General features: G+C 40.3%; 1 protein-coding gene across 5 annotated transcripts in view; it reads left to right on the forward strand.

Annotated features, from left to right (window-relative positions):
* Positions 1–19,797, forward strand: part of GRM5 (glutamate metabotropic receptor 5) — a 524,773-nt gene that overhangs the window by 462,868 nt on the left and 42,108 nt on the right. For 4 of the 5 annotated variants that reach the window (XM_023239349.2, XM_023239348.2, XM_023239351.2 and 1 more), the window contains exon 8: positions 4,467–5,406. In XM_023239349.2, coding sequence (XP_023095117.1) covers positions 4,467–5,406 — 940 coding nt within the window. Of the gene's footprint in view, positions 1–4,466; positions 5,411–19,797 lie in introns of those variants that run through there. The other variant, XM_045038635.1, reaches the window with a different exon arrangement.

Here is a 19,797-nt window from a genome sequence, read left to right on the forward strand (position 1 = left end):
CTTTCATCAATATCTGTGTGTTTCCTCATTAATTGCCTTTATTTCCATGTCTCATATTTCCACCTGTAAACAGATGATTCCTAAAGCTATAACTTCCACCCTGATATCTCTTATATACCTCTGCTTCTACCTACTCAGTAACTCATAGACATTTCAAACACAACATGTCCAAATTGGAACTAGATATCATCCTCATAAAATGTGACTATTTTCTTCCTGCAGCCCTCATCTTAGTTAATAGCATTGCTGTCAACTTGGTTAAAAGCCTCTCTCCTGACTCTTCTGTCTGCCTCATAATCTTTTTCAATGCTAGGTCTAAAATGTCTTTACCAGCCCAGTGTTTCCTTGAGTACAATGACTTAGTTTTTGCCCTATATCCCATGACTATCCTCTTGTGATATCCTTCTAACCAGTTTATTCACCTCCAACCTCCACCTGTCATCCTGACCTATGGTTTTTCTAATCTGTCTTCCTCCACCCCTAATCCTGGCCCTGAGACAATATAGTTTATGGAAAGTCGTAGGTAGGGTTAGGGTGATCACATCTTAGAATTATCATGTAAGACATTCACACACTGGATGAGAAATCACACACTGCATTAATAGTCTATGGTTGGGCTGCCAACCAAGGACCAGCGATCAGTTGTATAATCATTGAGCTTGCTTATTCAAAATAAGATTCCTTTGTCTTATCCCAAATGTACTGATTAAAAATCCCCTAAGTTAGGCCCTTGAGTTGTATTTTTGTAGACTCTGCAAGTGATTGTGATGCACATCCGTTTTTGGAAACTCTAAGAACTTATCCAATTATAAGATTCAGTGATTATAACACTCTAATCAGAATCCAATTTTCTATTCCGAGAGAATAGTTACAAAAGTATTTTGTGCAATGGCAGCATCATTAAACTAAACATAAAGTCTTCTGAGTGGTTCACATTAAATGAAAAAAAACATGCATTTGAATGTATAAATTCTTGTAAATTTGTGAAAATATTCACACCACATTAGAGGCATGCCTTATGTACATTTCTTCCTATGTATGTATCTGATGGGGTTTTCTTTAGTTTCAGACATGATGTTAATGGGTTACATAGGAAGAGTTCAAGAATATGTTTGATGTAAAAATAGTGGTGAATGCTGTCACGGGAGAACATTTAGAATTACGGTGCTAATTATATCTATACAAAAGCAATTAAGATTTAGCAGAGCAGCAGAAAAAAGTAATAAATATTTATACATTTTTTTTCAGTTCATTATCTTTTTTTTTTTAATTTTTTTTCAACGTTTATTTATTTTTGGGACAGAGACAGAGCATGAACGGGGGAGGGGCAGAGAGAGAGGGAGACACAGAATCGGAAACAGGCTCCAGGCTCTGAGCTATCAGCCCAGAGCCTGACGCGGGGCTCGAACTCACGGACCGCGAGATCGTGACCTGGCTGAAGTCGGACGCTTAACCGACTGCGCCACCCAGGCGCCCCATCAGTTCATTATCTTTAGCTAATGAAAGGATTCCCACTTCACGTACCACATAACATGCTTCCTATACCAGTAAGTTACTGTGGACATTAATAGCTCATGACCTAGGAGGAGAAACAGGACCCTTTAGAATTAACTGTAGTAGATAATAAATTTAATTGTAATATATGTGTTCTAAACAAACAATTATGGAAAAATAAGGGGAGGAGTGATTAATACCTATTTTTCTGTTGTAAAATAGTCTCTGCAAGGAACAAATCTATATAAGTATGAAACTAAACCCCATTGTATACTAAAGCCTCAAATATTGAATCCCAACATATAATCAGTATATGTAAACATAGATGCCTAAAAATAAGGATTCAGGTATGTTCATTAGCAATGAGATATGTGTTTATTTATAATTAATGACATTATGCAAAATAATTATATTTAGTCTAGGCCATCTACATTTTTTAAGTTAAAAGCACTTCGTTTCAATATTAAATAATCAAGTTTTTAAAATAAGAATGCATTTTTCCATAGAAACAATTTTGTAAATTGTGCTGAAAATTCTATGCTAACTCACAAATTCTATTAAACCTATAATGAATTGGGATGCCTGGGTGGCTCAGTCCGTTAAGCCTCCGACTTTGGCTCAGGTCATGATCTCACTGTCCCTGAGCTTGAGCCCTGCATTGGACTCTGTGCTGTCAGCTCAGAGCCTGGAGCTTGCTTCAGATTCTGTGCCTCCCTCTCTCTCTCTGCCCCTCCCCTGCTCAAGCGCTTGCTCGCTCTCTCTCTCTCTCTCTCTCTCTCTCTCAAAAAATAAATAAAGATTAAAAAAATTAAAAATAAATAAACCCCATAATGAATTTAACAATAATATTAATGGTACTGTTTGAAATCTGAGATTTTGAAGAAAGAGACAGGCAAGGCAGAAATAAGGGACAGAGAATGTTTCCTTTTTACAAGAGCTGCTTTTAGGCGTATTTTGAAAGAACCAAATGCTTCTTTACTACCAGTACTTATTGTCATCTCTCGTACCTCCTAGTAACCATTAGTATTCAAAACCACTTACTACAACACCCTTGATCATGGGTAATGGAAATTTAATAGAAAAATCTTACACCTATATCAATTAGGATTTGGGTTGGCTGCATACATCAGGGGGAAAAAGTAGCTTAAACAAGATAAATGTGATATACATAGTCTAGATCTAGTCAGAGGTTCCATAGTTAACAGGGATTCAGGCTCCCTCTATTTTTTCTCTCCCAAAACTCAGAACACATTTTCTGTCCTTAGTTACCTTATATTCCAAGGTAACTGCTGGAGCTCTAGCCACCATGTTTATATTCCAGGCAGGAGAAGGAGAAAGCCAGAAGGGGCAAAAACGGTACTCTCCAAGATGAGTCACGTTCCTTTAAGGAGTTGCCGGCTTACATCTATCTCTCTGGGTAAAACACCATCACATAGCACATCAGACTACAAAAGGTTGCTAGAAAATGTAGTGTTTTAGCTGCACCCTTTACTACCCCCAACTGAAATTGGAGATATGTTGCTGAGAATAAAGGGGAGAATGGATATTTGTTGGCAAGTAGTAAAATATTCCTCAACTATCCAGTGCTCCAGATTGTTTAATTCCATTCCTACTCACTCAAGATAGTTTCTTTATTTTTATGTTTCTATTAAATGTAACACATGCTACCTCACACATACACACACACACACACACACACACACACACACACACACACAGAAATGTGGCTAAAGCAGTGGCTCTCATCTTTGGCTGCACATTTAGAAGCACTTAAAGTGTCTTTTAAAATTCCTGATACTCAGACCAATTAAATTAGAAACTTAACACTGAGACCCAGGCCACAGTATTTTTAAAAAATGTCTCCAGGTGATTCCAGTGTGTAGCCCAGTTTGAGGACCACAGTCCTAAATAAAGAAATGTGAAAAGAAGGTGCATAACCTAAATGATGCCAAGTTTGTCACTTTTTTCTGATGTGTAATGAAGTGATATAAAAACCTGCAAGCCATGAGTCGAAAATAATTTTAGGAGTATTGGCACTTCCCACACAAGCCAATTTTTTGTCTCTGGGGTCATTTTTCCTCTCCTGCCTCCCTCTTTTCTTTTAAAGTGTCTTCTCTTGATAACACTAGAACCATAGAGTTCTCTGAAAATCCTAACTGTTCTATTACAGTGGATTCAAGGACGGCATAGATGGATCCAATGATCGCCATCCTTGATGTCTTGACCTCTCACGTAGCTCCACATCCATTTAAACTCTCTATATTGCCTCAAATAATTTTCAAATCTGTCCACACTTTTATCTCATTCCAAATCCACACAGCAACCAAAGGAATATTTAAAACAGGTCTGACCATGCCATTCCTCTCCTGTACATAGATCCCTCCCATGACTTCCTATTACTCTAGGTCACTCTGCACTGCAAGATCCCTTGCTGCCTACCTCCCAGCCTTATCTAGGCCACCCATTACACTTGGTAGGTGGCCTCCTTTTGTGCCTCCATTGCCCCCTAGCTCTTTCCTTACAATTAATCTCTGTGTGCCAAACCTACTGAATCCCCAAACTCAGCCAAACCAACACTTCCATTTGCTAATTCCTGTTGAAGGAGGCTTTTATTGCTTACACAGTGTCAGGAACCATGCTGTGCTTCTTAATGGCCTTTATCACAGTTGTAAGTAATTATTTAGAAGCACTCCCTCCCCAATTATTTTTTATGAGAGCAAAGAACATGTTCTTCACCATTTTGTTTTCAGAACCGAGAACAGCTCCTATCCCAGAGTCTGTGTTTAATACTATAAAGATAAATATTTTATGAATGAATATATGAAGAAATGAGTACTATAGGAGACTGAGATTAGAAGGCAGATTGTAGTCAAAGTGAAAGGGTCATTGGCAGCTGCTTGTAACTTAGGCACAAGTGACCCAAGTAAATGTTTCTTCCTTTTTTTTTCCAATATGTGTCTGTGTCTCTGCAGGTTGTGATCTGATCCCAGTACAGTATCTTCGCTGGGGTGACCCTGAACCCATTGCCGCTGTTGTGTTTGCCTGCCTCGGCCTGCTGGCCACCCTATTTGTTACTGCAGTCTTCATCATTTACCGTGATACTCCAGTAGTCAAGTCCTCCAGCAGGGAACTCTGCTACATTATCCTTGCTGGCATCTGCCTGGGTTACTTATGTACCTTCTGCCTCATTGCAAAGCCCAAACAGATTTATTGCTACCTTCAGAGAATTGGTATTGGTCTTTCTCCAGCCATGAGCTACTCAGCCCTCGTAACCAAGACCAATCGTATTGCAAGGATCCTGGCTGGCAGCAAGAAGAAGATCTGTACCAAAAAGCCCAGGTTCATGAGTGCCTGTGCCCAGCTAGTGATTGCTTTCATCCTCATATGCATTCAGTTGGGCATCATCGTTGCCCTCTTTATAATGGAGCCTCCTGATATAATGCACGATTACCCAAGCATTCGTGAAGTCTACCTGATTTGTAATACCACCAACCTAGGAGTTGTCACTCCTCTTGGATACAATGGTTTGCTGATTTTGAGCTGTACCTTCTATGCTTTCAAGACCAGAAACGTTCCAGCTAACTTCAATGAGGCCAAGTACATCGCCTTCACCATGTACACCACCTGCATCATATGGCTGGCCTTTGTGCCAATCTACTTTGGCAGCAACTACAAAATCATCACCATGTGTTTTTCAGTCAGCCTCAGTGCCACAGTGGCGCTGGGCTGCATGTTTGTGCCAAAAGTATACATCATCCTGGCCAAACCGGAGAGAAACGTGCGCAGCGCCTTCACCACATCCACCGTGGTGCGCATGCATGTGGGGGATGGCAAGTCATCCTCAGCAGCCAGCAGGTCCAGCAGCCTAGTCAACCTGTGGAAGAGGAGGGGCTCCTCTGGGGAAACCCTAAGGTAAAGGTTGTGGGGGGGAGGTGTGGGGCACTGGTCCCTGTAGCTGAAGCAGTGACATTTGCTTCCTGGGTCTTTTAAGTGTAAAATATCTGAGTGAATGAAAACTGTGGGAGGCAGGGTGCTGGGAAAGGGGCCTTGGCCTTCTCATTGAATGGTTTTCATGGGGTTAATTGGATGTAGAGCCAGTTACTTATGCCAAAGCCAGAAACAGAGAAGTTGAGATAAAGAACAAAAGCAGAGTTTCGGCAAAAGAGAAGTGAGGTCCAAAGGGACAGGGAGAGCACGGTTAAGTCATTAAGCCAAGGAAAGGACCTCCAGGTCCAGAGGGTACAGAGGAACATAGTGGACCAAATTCTAGTTCCCAGAACACAGTAGAGAATTTATTGTTAACAAAGATCAATGCTGAGCACAGAGTGCCAAGAACCTCACACACCTGACTGCGTTATGTGCCTGAACCTTTTCCAAGCTCAGCAGAGTCCTTGACTGTTCATCCCATAGAGGCATGTGAATGTAGAATTTATATTTTAGTTCTTAATGGGCAATTTGAACTCTTAAGGAAATGTCTAAGAATCTGAAAGGGTCAAAACAAAGGGACTTTGCATATAATCTTCCTAAACAACTAGCCACTTTCCCATTGTGGCCCACAGTCCCACCCCATCCTTCATGCTCAGTATCCCAGGTAGTAGCTATTGGTCACCTCTTATCTGCAAATAAGCCAACAGCCAGTGATTTACCCCTATGTGAGGCACTTCTCTAAGTGATAAATGACGCCTATAGCACTTCAAAAGGCAATGAGATCATCTTTTTTTTTTTTTAGCCAATTAAGATCTGTATCTTTAATAAACATCTGGGGAATACTGGCAGCATAGATTACTATATTCCATGTTGTCCCAGAGAAGTGTGGTTCCTTAAAGTCTGTTTAAGTATGACAGACTCTTAAGAACTGAAAGTGTAACTTATCATCCCATAGAGCTGCTCAGATTCACACCAGTGGTAAGCCTGGCTAGTAATCACTTGCTCCTTCCCTGCTTCTCTGAGGAAGGGGAGACGGTGGCCTCTGTGCACAGCTGATATGAAATTAGTTCAACTAATAACTTCCCAGTATGGGGGCAAAGAGATCAGTGGCTTGGGAACAAATTGGGAGGTATTAAAAAGGCTACATAGGGTGTTACTGGGAATAAGGACTTCCTCCATTTAAGAAGGGCATATCAGTCAGAAGAGCTAGTCAGAACATTATCTGCTCACTCTACAGAGATTTGACAATTTTCCTAAAATCTAGATAAATAAGTGGAAGACAAACCACTTACAAGTGGAAGATAAATAGCTAAATATTATTGCTTGAACAGTTCTCTTATACTATCATTTAGCCTGCATGGAAAGTCCCACCTTTCCATCAGCCCTAATTCTTCAAAGCCTGAATAATGGTGATGATAAAGATACCATGTCTTCTGAGGATTGAAAAGCACTCAGAATACTTAATCACATAGCTTAATTCATTTGCATTATTAACTTCTATCCTTGCCTCTTTTATTTTTTTTTCCTAATTCTTGTATGCCTCTCATTGCTTTCCATGTACATTGTTCAAGGTATTTAACTAAATTGTAAATCATGGGGAAAACAACAGTGTCTTCTCCTACTTCAATAAATTGTGACAATATCATGGTCTGTCCACAAAAGGCCCTTCATATATTTAACTTGCCAGAATATTTTCCATCTGCTTTCTTAACTCCTCCCTCCCTAAAATATTCTTTTTCTGAAACTTCTGCAAGATCAGCCTTTTATTTTGTCTAAGAAAATGTATTATATATATATTTTTTTAATTTTTAACATTAATTTATTTTTGAGAGAGAGAGAGACAGAGTGTGAATGGAGGAGGGACAGAGAGAGAAGGAGACACAGAATCTGAAGCAGGCTCCAAGCTCTAAGTTGTCAGCACAGAGCCCGATGCGGGGTTCAGACTCACGAACCGTGAGATCATGATGTGAGCTGAAGTCGGACACTTAATCACCTGAGCCACCCTGGCGCCCCGAGAAAATGTATTTTTCAAACTTCAATTTTACCAGCCTTTGTTTAAACTCTTTCTTCAAGTAATATGTACATTGTTCAAGGTACCTTCCAAGGCACCTTCCAAGGCATCCTGTGCCTTCCAAGGCATCCTGATAGGTAAAAAAAAAAAAAAAAAAAACAGGTTGCCAGAGGGATAGAATTGTGAGCTTGTGCCTAAGCACCCCAAAAACTCATTAGGGCAGGCTACTTAGACAGTGTGGAGCAGTGGTGAAGAACATGGTTTTGTAGCCAGTTTCTCCTGAGTCTGAATACTGGCACTGCTATTTCTTCTGTCTGAGGCTTAGTTTCTTCATCTGCCACGTTAAGATCATATCATCTACCTCAGAGGATTGTAAAAGAGTGAAAGAAATAATATATGTGTAAAGGCCAGGTACACAGTAGATATTTCAATGAACATATCAGAGTGCAGAGCTAGGCAGCTCTGGGATTGAACTTTGGCAGCATTGCCCACCAGCTGTGGGACCATAGGCAAATCAGTTAACCTCTCTATGCCTTAATTTCCTCCTCTGATGAATGAAGATAATGAAATACAGACTTCACACAGTGGTTGTGAGACTAAACGAGTAAATACATGTAAAGTGTATGCCATGCAGGAAGCACTTCTTAAGTGTTTGTTTGCTATTATTTTTAACTACGTTAACAATTGTCAGTCTTCTTCCACACCTGAAAACTTCTGTGTCAGGTATGCAAACAAGATGATCCTAATAACGAAGAGAGCATCATAAAAGGCAGTATAGATCCATAGACACATTAATTACACAGCCTGAGCTTCCAGAGTATCTCCATTTTTACATGGTCTAGTTCCTTGCCAGATTGTAGAGGATACCGTTCATCCTAATTTAAGCAGAATAAGCTCCTTGGGAGTGAGAGCCTTCTCTATCTTGTCATTGCTGTGCCTCCAGTGCCTGGAAGTCCCAAGAAGGGTGCTTGACACATAGAAGACACTAAATAATCTTTGGTATATTTATTGAGCAAATAAATTTGGCAAGGTAGTAATGCATCCCCTGTACTACTATCCCCTGGTGGTTCTACCACCTTTTATAACATTAAGCCTACTGTGATCTGTATTATAAATATCTCCTGCACTCCTGTGGTCCTCAGTTTCTGCTCAAGAATCAGGTCATTAATCCCATCCACTGATCTGATGCATTGCTATAATTCTAACATACCTCTAGTAACATTAGGTTACATTTTCAACTATTTTATTTATACTTCAGTAAATAAGGGGCAACATAAATAACAAAATTCACTAATAGTGCCAATAGAAAACAGAAATTCTCAAGATTTGTGGCAGTATTTTAACTTGTGTTCATTACATGGCCATGTAGTCCTTGATGATTGGATTTTGCATTCAGCATTATTTGAGTATGAAAACATCAAAGAGAATAAGGAGGGACCTTTGGCAATTGTTGGGTTTTCTGCACGCATTCTTGTCAAATGCTGGTCTGTATGATTATAGCTGAGACAGGCTATAGTCTGATTATATAGTGACTTCTTTTTTGCCCTTAACCAGCACACTCAGACTGGAACCTGCTTTCAATAGAAGAAAGGCCAGAAAAAACTATAATACCCTTGCATCACACAATCCCCTGTCCCCTTCTTTTAAGCTATAACCCTAAAAAATAAATTAGATCCAAACTAAAATGATTTTCCTCTGTGTTTCCCATGAGCTCTCATATGAAGTATTTCATCTCTGTTATCCAACACCAAGATGTTTAGAATCTTAATATAGTATTTATCACATTGTAAGACATAACTGGCTATGTATGCATTTATCTTCCCTTTTATTTTATAAAGGCCAGTATGTATAACATAATCTACCTCTAGGGCTTAAATAATGGGGAAACAAGTGAACTCAGAGCTTCTAGTATTTTCACATTTTATTCTAAATTACTTTCATTAGTTGGGCTTCTCAGACTTGAATTCTGTAATATGCCAATAAACCTATCTATTGGGATCTATGGTGGGCTTAAGTAGTTAACTTAACTCTCTGACTGTAGGTCTCTGGGGAAAAGCAGCTGCTATGCAGGACCCAGCCTGGTTCTGCTTTCTTACATCTGTTACATGGAGAAGTGGGCTCCTAGAAACCCAGAGTGGGTCTGGGCCCTGTTTGAAAAGGCCTATGCATATCCCTTCCATATCTGATGGCAGAAAGCTAGGGCTCCATTTTGAAGATGGCACTAATTTCATACTCTAGAGTGAAAAAAATACCTCCCGAGATTATAGTGACCGTGTTTCCAAAAGTTAGGACACACTCTTGGAGCAGTAGATGTAGGACAGTAGATGCAAATATGGAAAGCTAGTTTATAGTTCTGGCTTTGGAGCCACACCTGGAATGAAATCTAGCTGTGTGAATTTGAACAAGGTATGCCAGTTTGTCTCCTTAGCTGTAAAATGGCAGATAACGATCCCTGTTGTGAAAGTAAATGAAGTGATGAGTGTTAAATGCTTAGCTATTAGTGCGTTAAAAGCATTCAATAAGTGGTAAACTTTTTAGAAATGTGTTCAGCTGCAAGTAAGAGAAAGCCTGATTTTGAGAGACTTACAGGATTTGTATGGGTTTTGCTTTCCTCACGTTACAAGAATACATAGACAGACAGCTCCTGGTGTTCCTCCAATGCTCTCAGTGGTGCCAGAGCCGACGTCTCTGCTGTTCCCCAGGCCTTTTACTAATGGTTCCACAACAGTTCCATGCACTGCATCCTTTTATTAGGGAAAACAACAGTCTTCTCAGAATCCCATAACAACTGCCTTTATGTCTCATTGGCCAAACTGTCTCATGTAGCTACCCCTGGCTGCAAGAGAGTAGAAAAAAGCTTGCATTGAGCTTTTACACCTTCTATAATGGAAATGGAGAGGGAGGAGGGAAATGGAGAAAGAGAAGCAAGTCAAGTGCTTGTGGGATAAGCCCATGAATAGTGTCTACCATGGAAAGTGGTAGTACCTAGCAGTAGTAGTGGCAGTAGTAATGGTAGTAGAATTATCTAGTGGTCACAAAATATTGAAAGTAGAAGCAATAATCTTTCCCATTTTTCAAATGTGGAACTTGGGGTCCAGCATGGTTAGAATACTTGCCCACAGTCTTGTAACTAATTAGTTATACAGCCATTCTTAACTCAAGCCTTAGCTTGTTGGCGTTAGAACTCAGCATTCCCCAGAATGTATTCTTCAGAAAGCTAGTCTCACAAATTGTTCCACAAAAAACAAAAATTATTTGGTCAAACAAGTTTGAAAAAACTCTGACTATTCTTTTAGAACCTTGTGACTTAGGGATAAACACTGAGAAGTTCTACAGCCTAGAAACCATTCATTTGTTAATTCTTTTCCATCACTTCCCAAGCTGGTTGAACACAAGACGATTTTTTTCAAGTAATCTCTTAACATTCTGGAGAACCGGTAGCACAAAGGGGACTCACTATGGAAAATATCATCAGAGCCGAAGGGAAGACACGTTTCTAGGGGACCAAAGAGTAATTCATATCTTCAGTGAGAGGGGGACCAGAAAGAGCCAATTTCCACCTCTGGGCATGGAAAGAGAATCACTTTTGTTCTCTGAGCACCTAAGGGAAAAACAGAGCTAATTCTAACAGATCTAGCAGTTTTCTGGGAAGTTAAAGAGGCTCACCCTAGAGTACCAAAAAGAAAAGCACCCAAGAGTCAGTCATTCAATTCACTGAAATAGCAAAGGGAGATTTTTATTTAAACGGGAGTGAGTCACTATAGATTTCTTTTTTTTATATAGAAACGTACTATTTATGCCATCAATGTATAGAGGTCCCTGTGATTAACATTTTGGTTCTAGACACTAATTCTCCAGCACGACATGGTGCAGCATCAAATCACTGTCAAGCGGATAATGCCATGCTTCCATTTAAGGCCTTCACTTCAGCTGCAAATTGACAAATGAACACAAAACCAGTTCTGACCTAAATAAAGCTTTGAATTTGATGAGTCTAAACTTCTGGCTCTCCAAGATTCAGAATTTCCAGGGTCGTGGGGCTGAGTTTCTAAGATGCAGTGGGCATCTCATGGTTTCATTAACAGCAGAGGCCTGTAGCTCTAAATCATAAATTTTCTCAGAAGGTAAAACCCTCTCTGGGCATTCTACTAAGGTGGCAGAAACATTAGCATTGCCTCCACCTTAGTTTTAGAAACTATCATTTGCCACTTTTGTTTTAATTAACTAATTAACTCTGCTTTCATTAAGATTGTCATGAGAGCCCAGTTAGACTGTCTGCTAAAGCAACTGCTACCCTTTCACATGTATCGTCCAAATCATAATGTGCCTGGAAAATTAGTTCTCTTGGGTGAATTCCAGTATACCTGGACTATTATCCAAGATCTGATGATTTCCAATTGTTTAGATTTCATTAAGGAATTATTAGTCTGTATGAAGTGATTTTCGTTGATCCTTTCTCTTCAGAATCATCTGCTCTTTCCTTCCATCTTACGAGGGGTTTTTTATCATCCAGGTCCCAGCCTATCAGATTAAACTATCTCACAGATTTCTCCTCATCTGGACTCTCAGAACATTTAGCACACATTCGTCAAACCTTTTTTGTTTATTATTCATTCACAAACAGAAGTGAGCACTGTCAGGCACTGGTAGGCCATGGAGAGTTGGGGGTTGTCTTGTATATATATACAATATTTTCACAACTATCTAATGCTGTCTTAAGAGTATCTATAACTTCCTCAGTGCCTAGCCTAGTGCCTGACATAGGAGTGTTCAGTGATGGATTCTGAATCTGGTAGAGAACAGCTTTCAGGGCTCACACTGCCATTACAGGGAGCAGAACCACTCACTGTGGACTTGATTGCCCAGATTTTATCTGATAATGCTTTGTTCTAAAAATATAAGAAAAAATAGTTTTTGCTAAAAGCAACCTTTTTGTTTTCAATCAAGCTTCCATTGAGTGCCAGCTCTGTGCCAAGCGCTATTCTAGATTCTGGGGATACAAAGATAAGTAAAAAACAGCCTTTGAGGAGCTCTCAGCCTCCCAAACCTGCAAACAGGTTAAGTTCCATAAAGTGCTATATGCTGTGATAGGAGTCCATGGGAGAACCGAGGGACAGAAGCAGCAAATTCTACATGTCAAGAATTAGAAAAACCTCCCAAAGGAACCAGTTCAAACAATAGATACTATTTAAATGCTTTCTCCCTGGGGTGCCTGGGTGGCTCCCTTGGTTAAGCATCCAACTCTTGGTTTCTGCTCAAGTCATGAGCTCACCATTTGGTGGGTTCAAGCCCTGCGTCAGGCTCCGCACTGACAGTGCAGAGCCTGCTTGGGATTCTGTGTCTCCCTCTCTCTCTCTGCCTTCCCCCACTTGCGCTGTCTTTGTCTCTCTCAAAACAAATAAATAAATAAACAAACTTAGGTAAATGTTTTATCCCTGCTTAGATGTCCTCAGGGGTTCACCAGCTGGGAAAGGATAGAGCCAAACTTCCTTATGTGGTGGCAGGAAAGGCCCCTTGTGGTATGACCGCTCCCTCCTCCCCCACCCCTGGGCCAGCCTTGCATCTAGTCACTCCCTGCTTGGATTTCCATTCTGACCTATTCAGTTTTCTTGCTTTCAGGCCTATACCAACACAGCTAATTCATTATAAAACACACCTGTCCCATCACCCTCAAGTCTCACTCAGCTAACTCACACTCCTCTTTGATACCACTTTTACTAGAAAGCCTGTCCTGACCCTCTGAGACTACATTAGATCCCACTCTTCATGATCTAAATGAGTTGTGTTCTTCTCCTCTACAACATTCATCATCCTGTGTTATAATTACATGTTTAATTGCAAGACTCCCTTGTACACACACACACACACACACACACACACACACACACACACTATACTGTGAACTTACTAAGCAGAGGGTCCATGTCTTTTTTATTTTCTGTGCCATTAGGAACCAGCACAGTGCCAGGCACACAGCACTCAAAAATATTTGTAGAATAAATGGATAAATGGGTGGATATATTTGGACTACACTGGCATTTGACAGAGAACATAAAGAAGGGCTGAAGATAGTGAATAATTATATTCATTGAGCACTTGTGATGAGCTACGTACTGCTCTAAACCCTTATATGTATTAATTCTTTTATTACTCAAAACAATCCTCATCTTACAGATGAGGCAACTGAGGTAAGCAGAGGCTAATTCTCTTGCTCAAATCCATCGAGTACATGGAGCAGGCAGGCCTCGAATAAAGACAGAATGGCTTCAGGGCCCACAAAGGTAACCATTAAATAATGGTTCTCCATTCCAGCTCTTCATTTTTTACAACCTGAACTGAGAAAAACTGGAATTGAATAGGTGTGAAATGTGACTTCCCCCCAAGAGTTTCCCTGAAAACTGCTCCTGTGGAACTTTATGGTGCTGTACTTTCTTGACATGGTCATGCTTCCAGCTGAGCCTGATCTGACTTGTATTTTATCAACTTTAATGGCTGCCTGACATCTTTTCTATTTAGTGGTGTTTTTTTTTAAGTTTATTTATTTATTTATTTGAGAGAGAGAGAGAGACAGTGTGAATTGGGGATGGTCAGGGAGAGAAGGAGAGAGAATCCCAAGCAGGCTGCATGCTGACACTGCAGAGCCTGAAGCAGGGCTTGGATTCACGAAACCACGAGATGGTGACCTGAGCCGAAACCAAGAGTTGCACACTTAACCGACTGAGTCACCCAGGCGCCCCTAGTGGTGATTTTTTACTATCTGTATAGATTTTGTGAGAGAAAAATCTGACTGATTTGTTTTTACTATTTATAGTATTTATTATACTCATTAATATTACCATCTTATTATAACTAGGAATTTTGAGGATTTACTAATTTCCTGTATAATTTTTTGTTTGTTTTTTTTTGTATGCCTAATCTCAAATAAAATCTCACAAAATAGGCATGGAATCCTAATGTTTCCACCCTGACCCCAGTCCATTTTAATTCCAATTAGTGTTTAAACACTGTACACTAAGTACATCACTGAATTCTAGGAATATAAAGATTAAGACACAAACCCTGCCCTTAGGAGCAGCTCATGGAGTAGTGAGAAAGACCAAACCATAACCAAATCACTAATTTTGGGAATGTATGAAGTAGTAAAGGAGACTATACTCACGGAGGTCAGGCTCAAAAGGGCACTTTGCCCAATCTGCAGGTTTGCGGAAGGCTTCCTGGAAGGGTGATGCTTGCACTGAATCCCAAAGAATGAAAGATTAAGTGAACTGGGTGAAAATCATGGGGTACACAGTTTGGGGGAACAGATGAACAACAGCCCAGATGGATGACCCATCATGATGTGGTCAGGGAATTACAGCATATAAAGTGTGTGTGGGCAGGTGGCAGGAAATGGATTGGAGAGGCTTGTAGGGAAGGGGCTTAGCCTGATCAGAGGGCTGTGAGCTGACCACCTTCCGGCTGTCTCAACTTCCTTTCAACAGCCTTTTCTGTTTACCATCCAAATTCCTCATACTCATGGCCACTTCTCAACACCAACATGATGCCTCCCCAGCTATCGCCAACCAAAACTTACGTGTCCTCACCCTTCCTCTCCACTAGACAACAAATTCATTTGTGCTTTTACAGTAATGATCATTAGTGACCTGCTTCATCCTTTATGCAGTAAACACTTATTGAGCAACTACTTTATTACAGAGACTGTGCTAAGTACAAATACATGATCTCACAGGATCTTCACACAATATTTTATAACAGAAAGTGTTATCCCCATCCACATATAAGAAAAAAAAATAACTGAGGCATGAAGAAGTTAAGCAAGCTTTATTTAGTGCACAGTTAATAAGTAATAAATTTGGGATTCAAACCCAGATCTATATGTTTCTATAAGCCCTTTTTTATTTTAATATTGCTTTTTTGATGGATTCATTTTCCTAACCATGTATAATCCACTTTGTCATTGTTGTTGATAAATAAAGTCACTGTGAATATATTTCTGCCAAATAAAATATTAACATTTTGATTCTAATTTTTACTCCCAGAGAAATGACCCTAGAGGTGACTTTTTTTTTTTTTTTTTTTTTTTTTTTTTTTTTTTTTTTTTTTTTTTTTTTGGCATACAGGCAGATCAGTCAAGGCGACATCATGGAACAAGTAGCCTGTCAGTGTCTCTCATGTTATAACTTGGCATAAGTACTGTGGTATAGGAAGTGAGCCTTGACAGCAAAGATATGGATTCCAATCCCGGCTCTGCCATTTACAAACTGGAACTTTAGACAAAGCACTTAATTCTGAGAGCCTCTGGACAATGAGGATGATAATACTCATCACGCTCTGTATTATGCACACAATGATCCTGTGATCCTGTGATCATTGTGCACATAATACAGCATCTCTCCCATAGTCCAGGTTCATGTGATGTGAGTTTCCTTTTTCCTAATCATGGGGTCATCTCAGTTCATGTCCACCCAATATACAGCTCTGGTGACATAATATGAGGTTCCATGACATCATTCTTCAGGAAATTTACTGGAATGGAAATATCTGACTTTGGGAATCTGGCCTGAATTACTAGTAAATCATTGCTACATCCTGGGAGCCCACAATTCTCTAAATTTCCATTATATTATTAGGCAGTAGGTTACAAAGTTTGTGTTAGTGCTTTTTCAGAAGTCAGGCTTTCCTCAGAGTTTGAAGGTGATTTGTGTTAGCCATTTTTCTCATTCCCCTTGTGGTTTTGGCAGTGAATTTATATTTCTTCATAAAAAAATATTTTGACTTTTAATTTGGCCCAGATGAATCTATTTTACTTAATGTTTAGAAACTACATGATGAATCACTATGGTAAATTTTATACATAACATGATATAAAGCTCTGTTTGCTAAGGCAAGTGTGTGCTCATGTTCACTTACATTTAGCCAAAAAACAAAACAAAACAAAACAAAACAACAACAACAACAACAAAGCAAAACGAATAAAACAACTGACAGGCTCGCTGCCTGGCCTTGTTCTCAGGCTTCACGACTGCACACTCAGGATAGCAGGAGCTGCCAGAGAACGTGACTCTCTCTCTGCTGAGTTAAAATGACACGGCCAAAATGCAAACTAATGACACTGTTTTCTCTAATTTGTTATTCATGTGGCTTTTTTAGTTGGGAAAAAAAAAAAAAGAGAGACCGTGACTTGGTAAACAAACATAGATCTGTCACTGACCTTGCTCTTCCAAAACAAACAATAACTGAAAAACAAAGTTTGGTAAACTTAATGAAGCTCCCAGAGAAGATAAAGATAATTATAATCAACATTTGTTAAGGAACTACTAGTCCTGTGTGAGACACTTTACCATGTGTATTACACACCATTGTCTTATAGAATAAAGCTCTCCAACCCCAGAGTTTCCGAGGCAGTATGTCTTGGGTGGGGCCAGAGAGTTTGCATTTGTAACAAGCTCCCAGGTAATAATGATTAATATTGATGAATGAATGTGCTGGTGACACAGGGATCACAGATTGAGAACCACAGACTTAGATATTTTCAGCTAACAACAACTATGTGAGTTAGATAATGTTATTATTATTCTCTGTTTTAAAAGTGAGAAAACTTTAAGTGCAGTGAGGTTAAGTGATTTGTCCACAATTGTACAGCTCTTAAGGGATGCAGGTGGGATTCAAACCCAAGTCTAAACACCCTGGCTTCTTCCACAGTAATTTGGCTGACAAGCTTTCAAAAGGATATATCAAATGGGTAATTGTTCCTCCTTCCTGTTTGCCCCGTATTAGGATTTTTGCTGTGTGGACTCAAACTCTAGGGCATTGCCTGCCCACCTGGGCATAAGAAACTAACGCTGCTATTGCAAGAGGCTTGCTATTGGTTGGGTTATTAAGCATAATTTCCACTCTCTGCTCATAAATTCTACAGCAGTCTCAGAGAAGACTCTAGAATGTCCTCCCACCTTCTTCCCATATGACTGAAGGGCATACCTTTTTGCCTCAGTGGAGCCAATGTTCAATCAGGAGATCAGCTGCCATTCCTCTACACTCAGGTCCAAACAAACAAGTGCATCAGTGCCAAATGGGAGGGCATGGTTAACTAATGGAGGGTGTGGGGAAAGGCCTTGGCATATACATTGACTAGTATTTCAGTGTTTGATCACCATATAATATTGCCATAAAAAGAAAAGCAAAAGCAAACCGGTGGAGCCACCTTCTTCAATTTTAAATGGAATAGGGAGAACAAGGAAGGTAATGGAGCAGTGTAATATCAACATGGATGTCCTCTATGGATGTCCTCTGTAGGAGACAGAACAATAACCCTCAAACATGGTGACATTCCATTCCCTGGAATGTGTGAATATGTTACCTTACATGACGGAATGGACTTTATGGATGTGATTATGTTAAAGATCTTGAGACGAGATTATCCTGGATTATTCAGGTGGAAATAAGGTAACCACAAGGGTTGCTATAAGAGGAAAGCAGGGGTATCAGAGCCAGAAAGAGATTTAAAGATGATACTCTGTAAGATCTGCAGCTCAACTAAGTGATTCTATTCTAACCATAACACTCCTTAAAAGATATCTTGGCTCCGACAGAGAGAGAGGAGATACTGGTCTTCTCTACACAAAACTCTGGTGAGGTTCCATGGCATTCCACAAGGTTTTACTCTGGTCATATGTATCACACATACACACACATGTACACATTCTAGCAGAAATCACTGAGGGCAAGAACAATTTCTCATTTATCCTTAGGGTGGCTCTGGGCAGAAGCTCAGTAAATTGCTACTGTGGTCATACAGGAGGTAAAAAGGAGATGGAGCTCTACTGATCCCTGCTACTTATTATGATCCTCAAGGGAGAAGAGGTCCCCACTGCCCTACGTTGACCATCTGTGTGATGTCCTGGTCATTTCACTCTGACCCCCACCGATGACTTGGTCAGAAGCTGAAGAGAGCAGTACATACTTGACCCATTGGTGGGAGTCAGGCACACCAGAGAGTGGGTTCTGACTCAGGGAGACACATTATGACATTGAGGGGAAAAGGCACAGTAGGAGCATCTGAGGGAAATGAGAGGGAATTTGAGTTCAGAGTGAAGAGTGGATGCTTCTCTCAGGGACTATCCAGCCACGGGATACAGCCAAGTGTGCGGCCCACTGCTGGAGAATGGACTGGGGCAGAAGTACACAATGTCTCCTCCATGCACAGAGCTAGTGCCTGCCAGGACAGCAAAATGAGAACCAAATGTTCTAGCCCAAATGGACCAGCAAGCACTTTTCCCTTGCATTGGTTAACCGATAAAAATATAAGGAAAAATTGATTTCAGCATCCACTCATAAGAGAAGTCTAACTTTAGGACTTCTTTTAATCTAAAAGATGTTTGAAATTTTTGATGATACTTGAGAAAAACTGAGCAAATTGACTTCAGAGAGGAACTTACAAAGACACATTAGCAGAATGCTAATGTGCTGAACTGGAGCTAAACAGATGCAGACTTCTGATGCCTTGCCTATCTTTTTCACCTTCAAACTCCAAATCCCTGCATCAAAGCACATGTTATCTAATTTCCCCTTGGACATTTCCAGAGGCTTTCATTTAATTGTATTCACAGTGCAGACACTGCTTTGAGACTGCATCTCCAGGGAGAAAAGTGCCAGACAGAGAGCAAGTCGAGAGCTGACAGGAGCAGACAGCCTTTAACTCCAGGGCATTTCTAACCAATCCTCAGTGGTGCCAGTGAAGAACCAGGCTCTATGTGTCAACTGTTTACAGACTCTCCCCTTCTTTCTTCTTTTCCTTGCCCCCACAGCCCTCAGGCCCACCCAGAGCAACAGGGGACTGGTCCTTCTTCTGGCCAGTAGGTGGCAGGCTGGGTTCTCTGGGCAGCTCCAGTGGGAGAGAGCATTTCGCCTGGCTTGTGCAGCAACGATAGAGGACTGCCACTGTGGGCTTGTACAGAGAGCTTGATGCAAGCAGCTGGAGGCAAACTTTTGTAGGAGCAGTGCTAACAGCAGATGTGCTGATTCCCAGATGCACTGACTGAAGAATACTCCTAACATAAACTTGTTGGTTTTCTAGTCATCATTGGTGACACATTCCCATACCTATAAAAATGGTGTGACATATAAAAGCTGAAAAAAAAAATCTGCATTGCTTCCTAGAATGCTGATGCTAGATTTTAAAAACATATATGTTATTGTTATACACTGTAGAGGTGCCTCACCTAAATATTTTCCTGCCACACACTTTGCCACCAGAAATGCCTTTCAAATTCAGTTGATCATGCTTCCAGTGTTTGTTCTTCTGGAATCAAACCAACTTTTATCAAGATCTTTGATTTATTGGGGATGCATACTATTTATTTAATGCA

Source organism: Felis catus, chromosome D1 (genome assembly GCF_018350175.1).
Source record: "Felis catus isolate Fca126 chromosome D1, F.catus_Fca126_mat1.0, whole genome shotgun sequence".
In the NCBI taxonomy this organism is placed as follows: Eukaryota; Metazoa; Chordata; class Mammalia; order Carnivora; family Felidae; genus Felis; species Felis catus.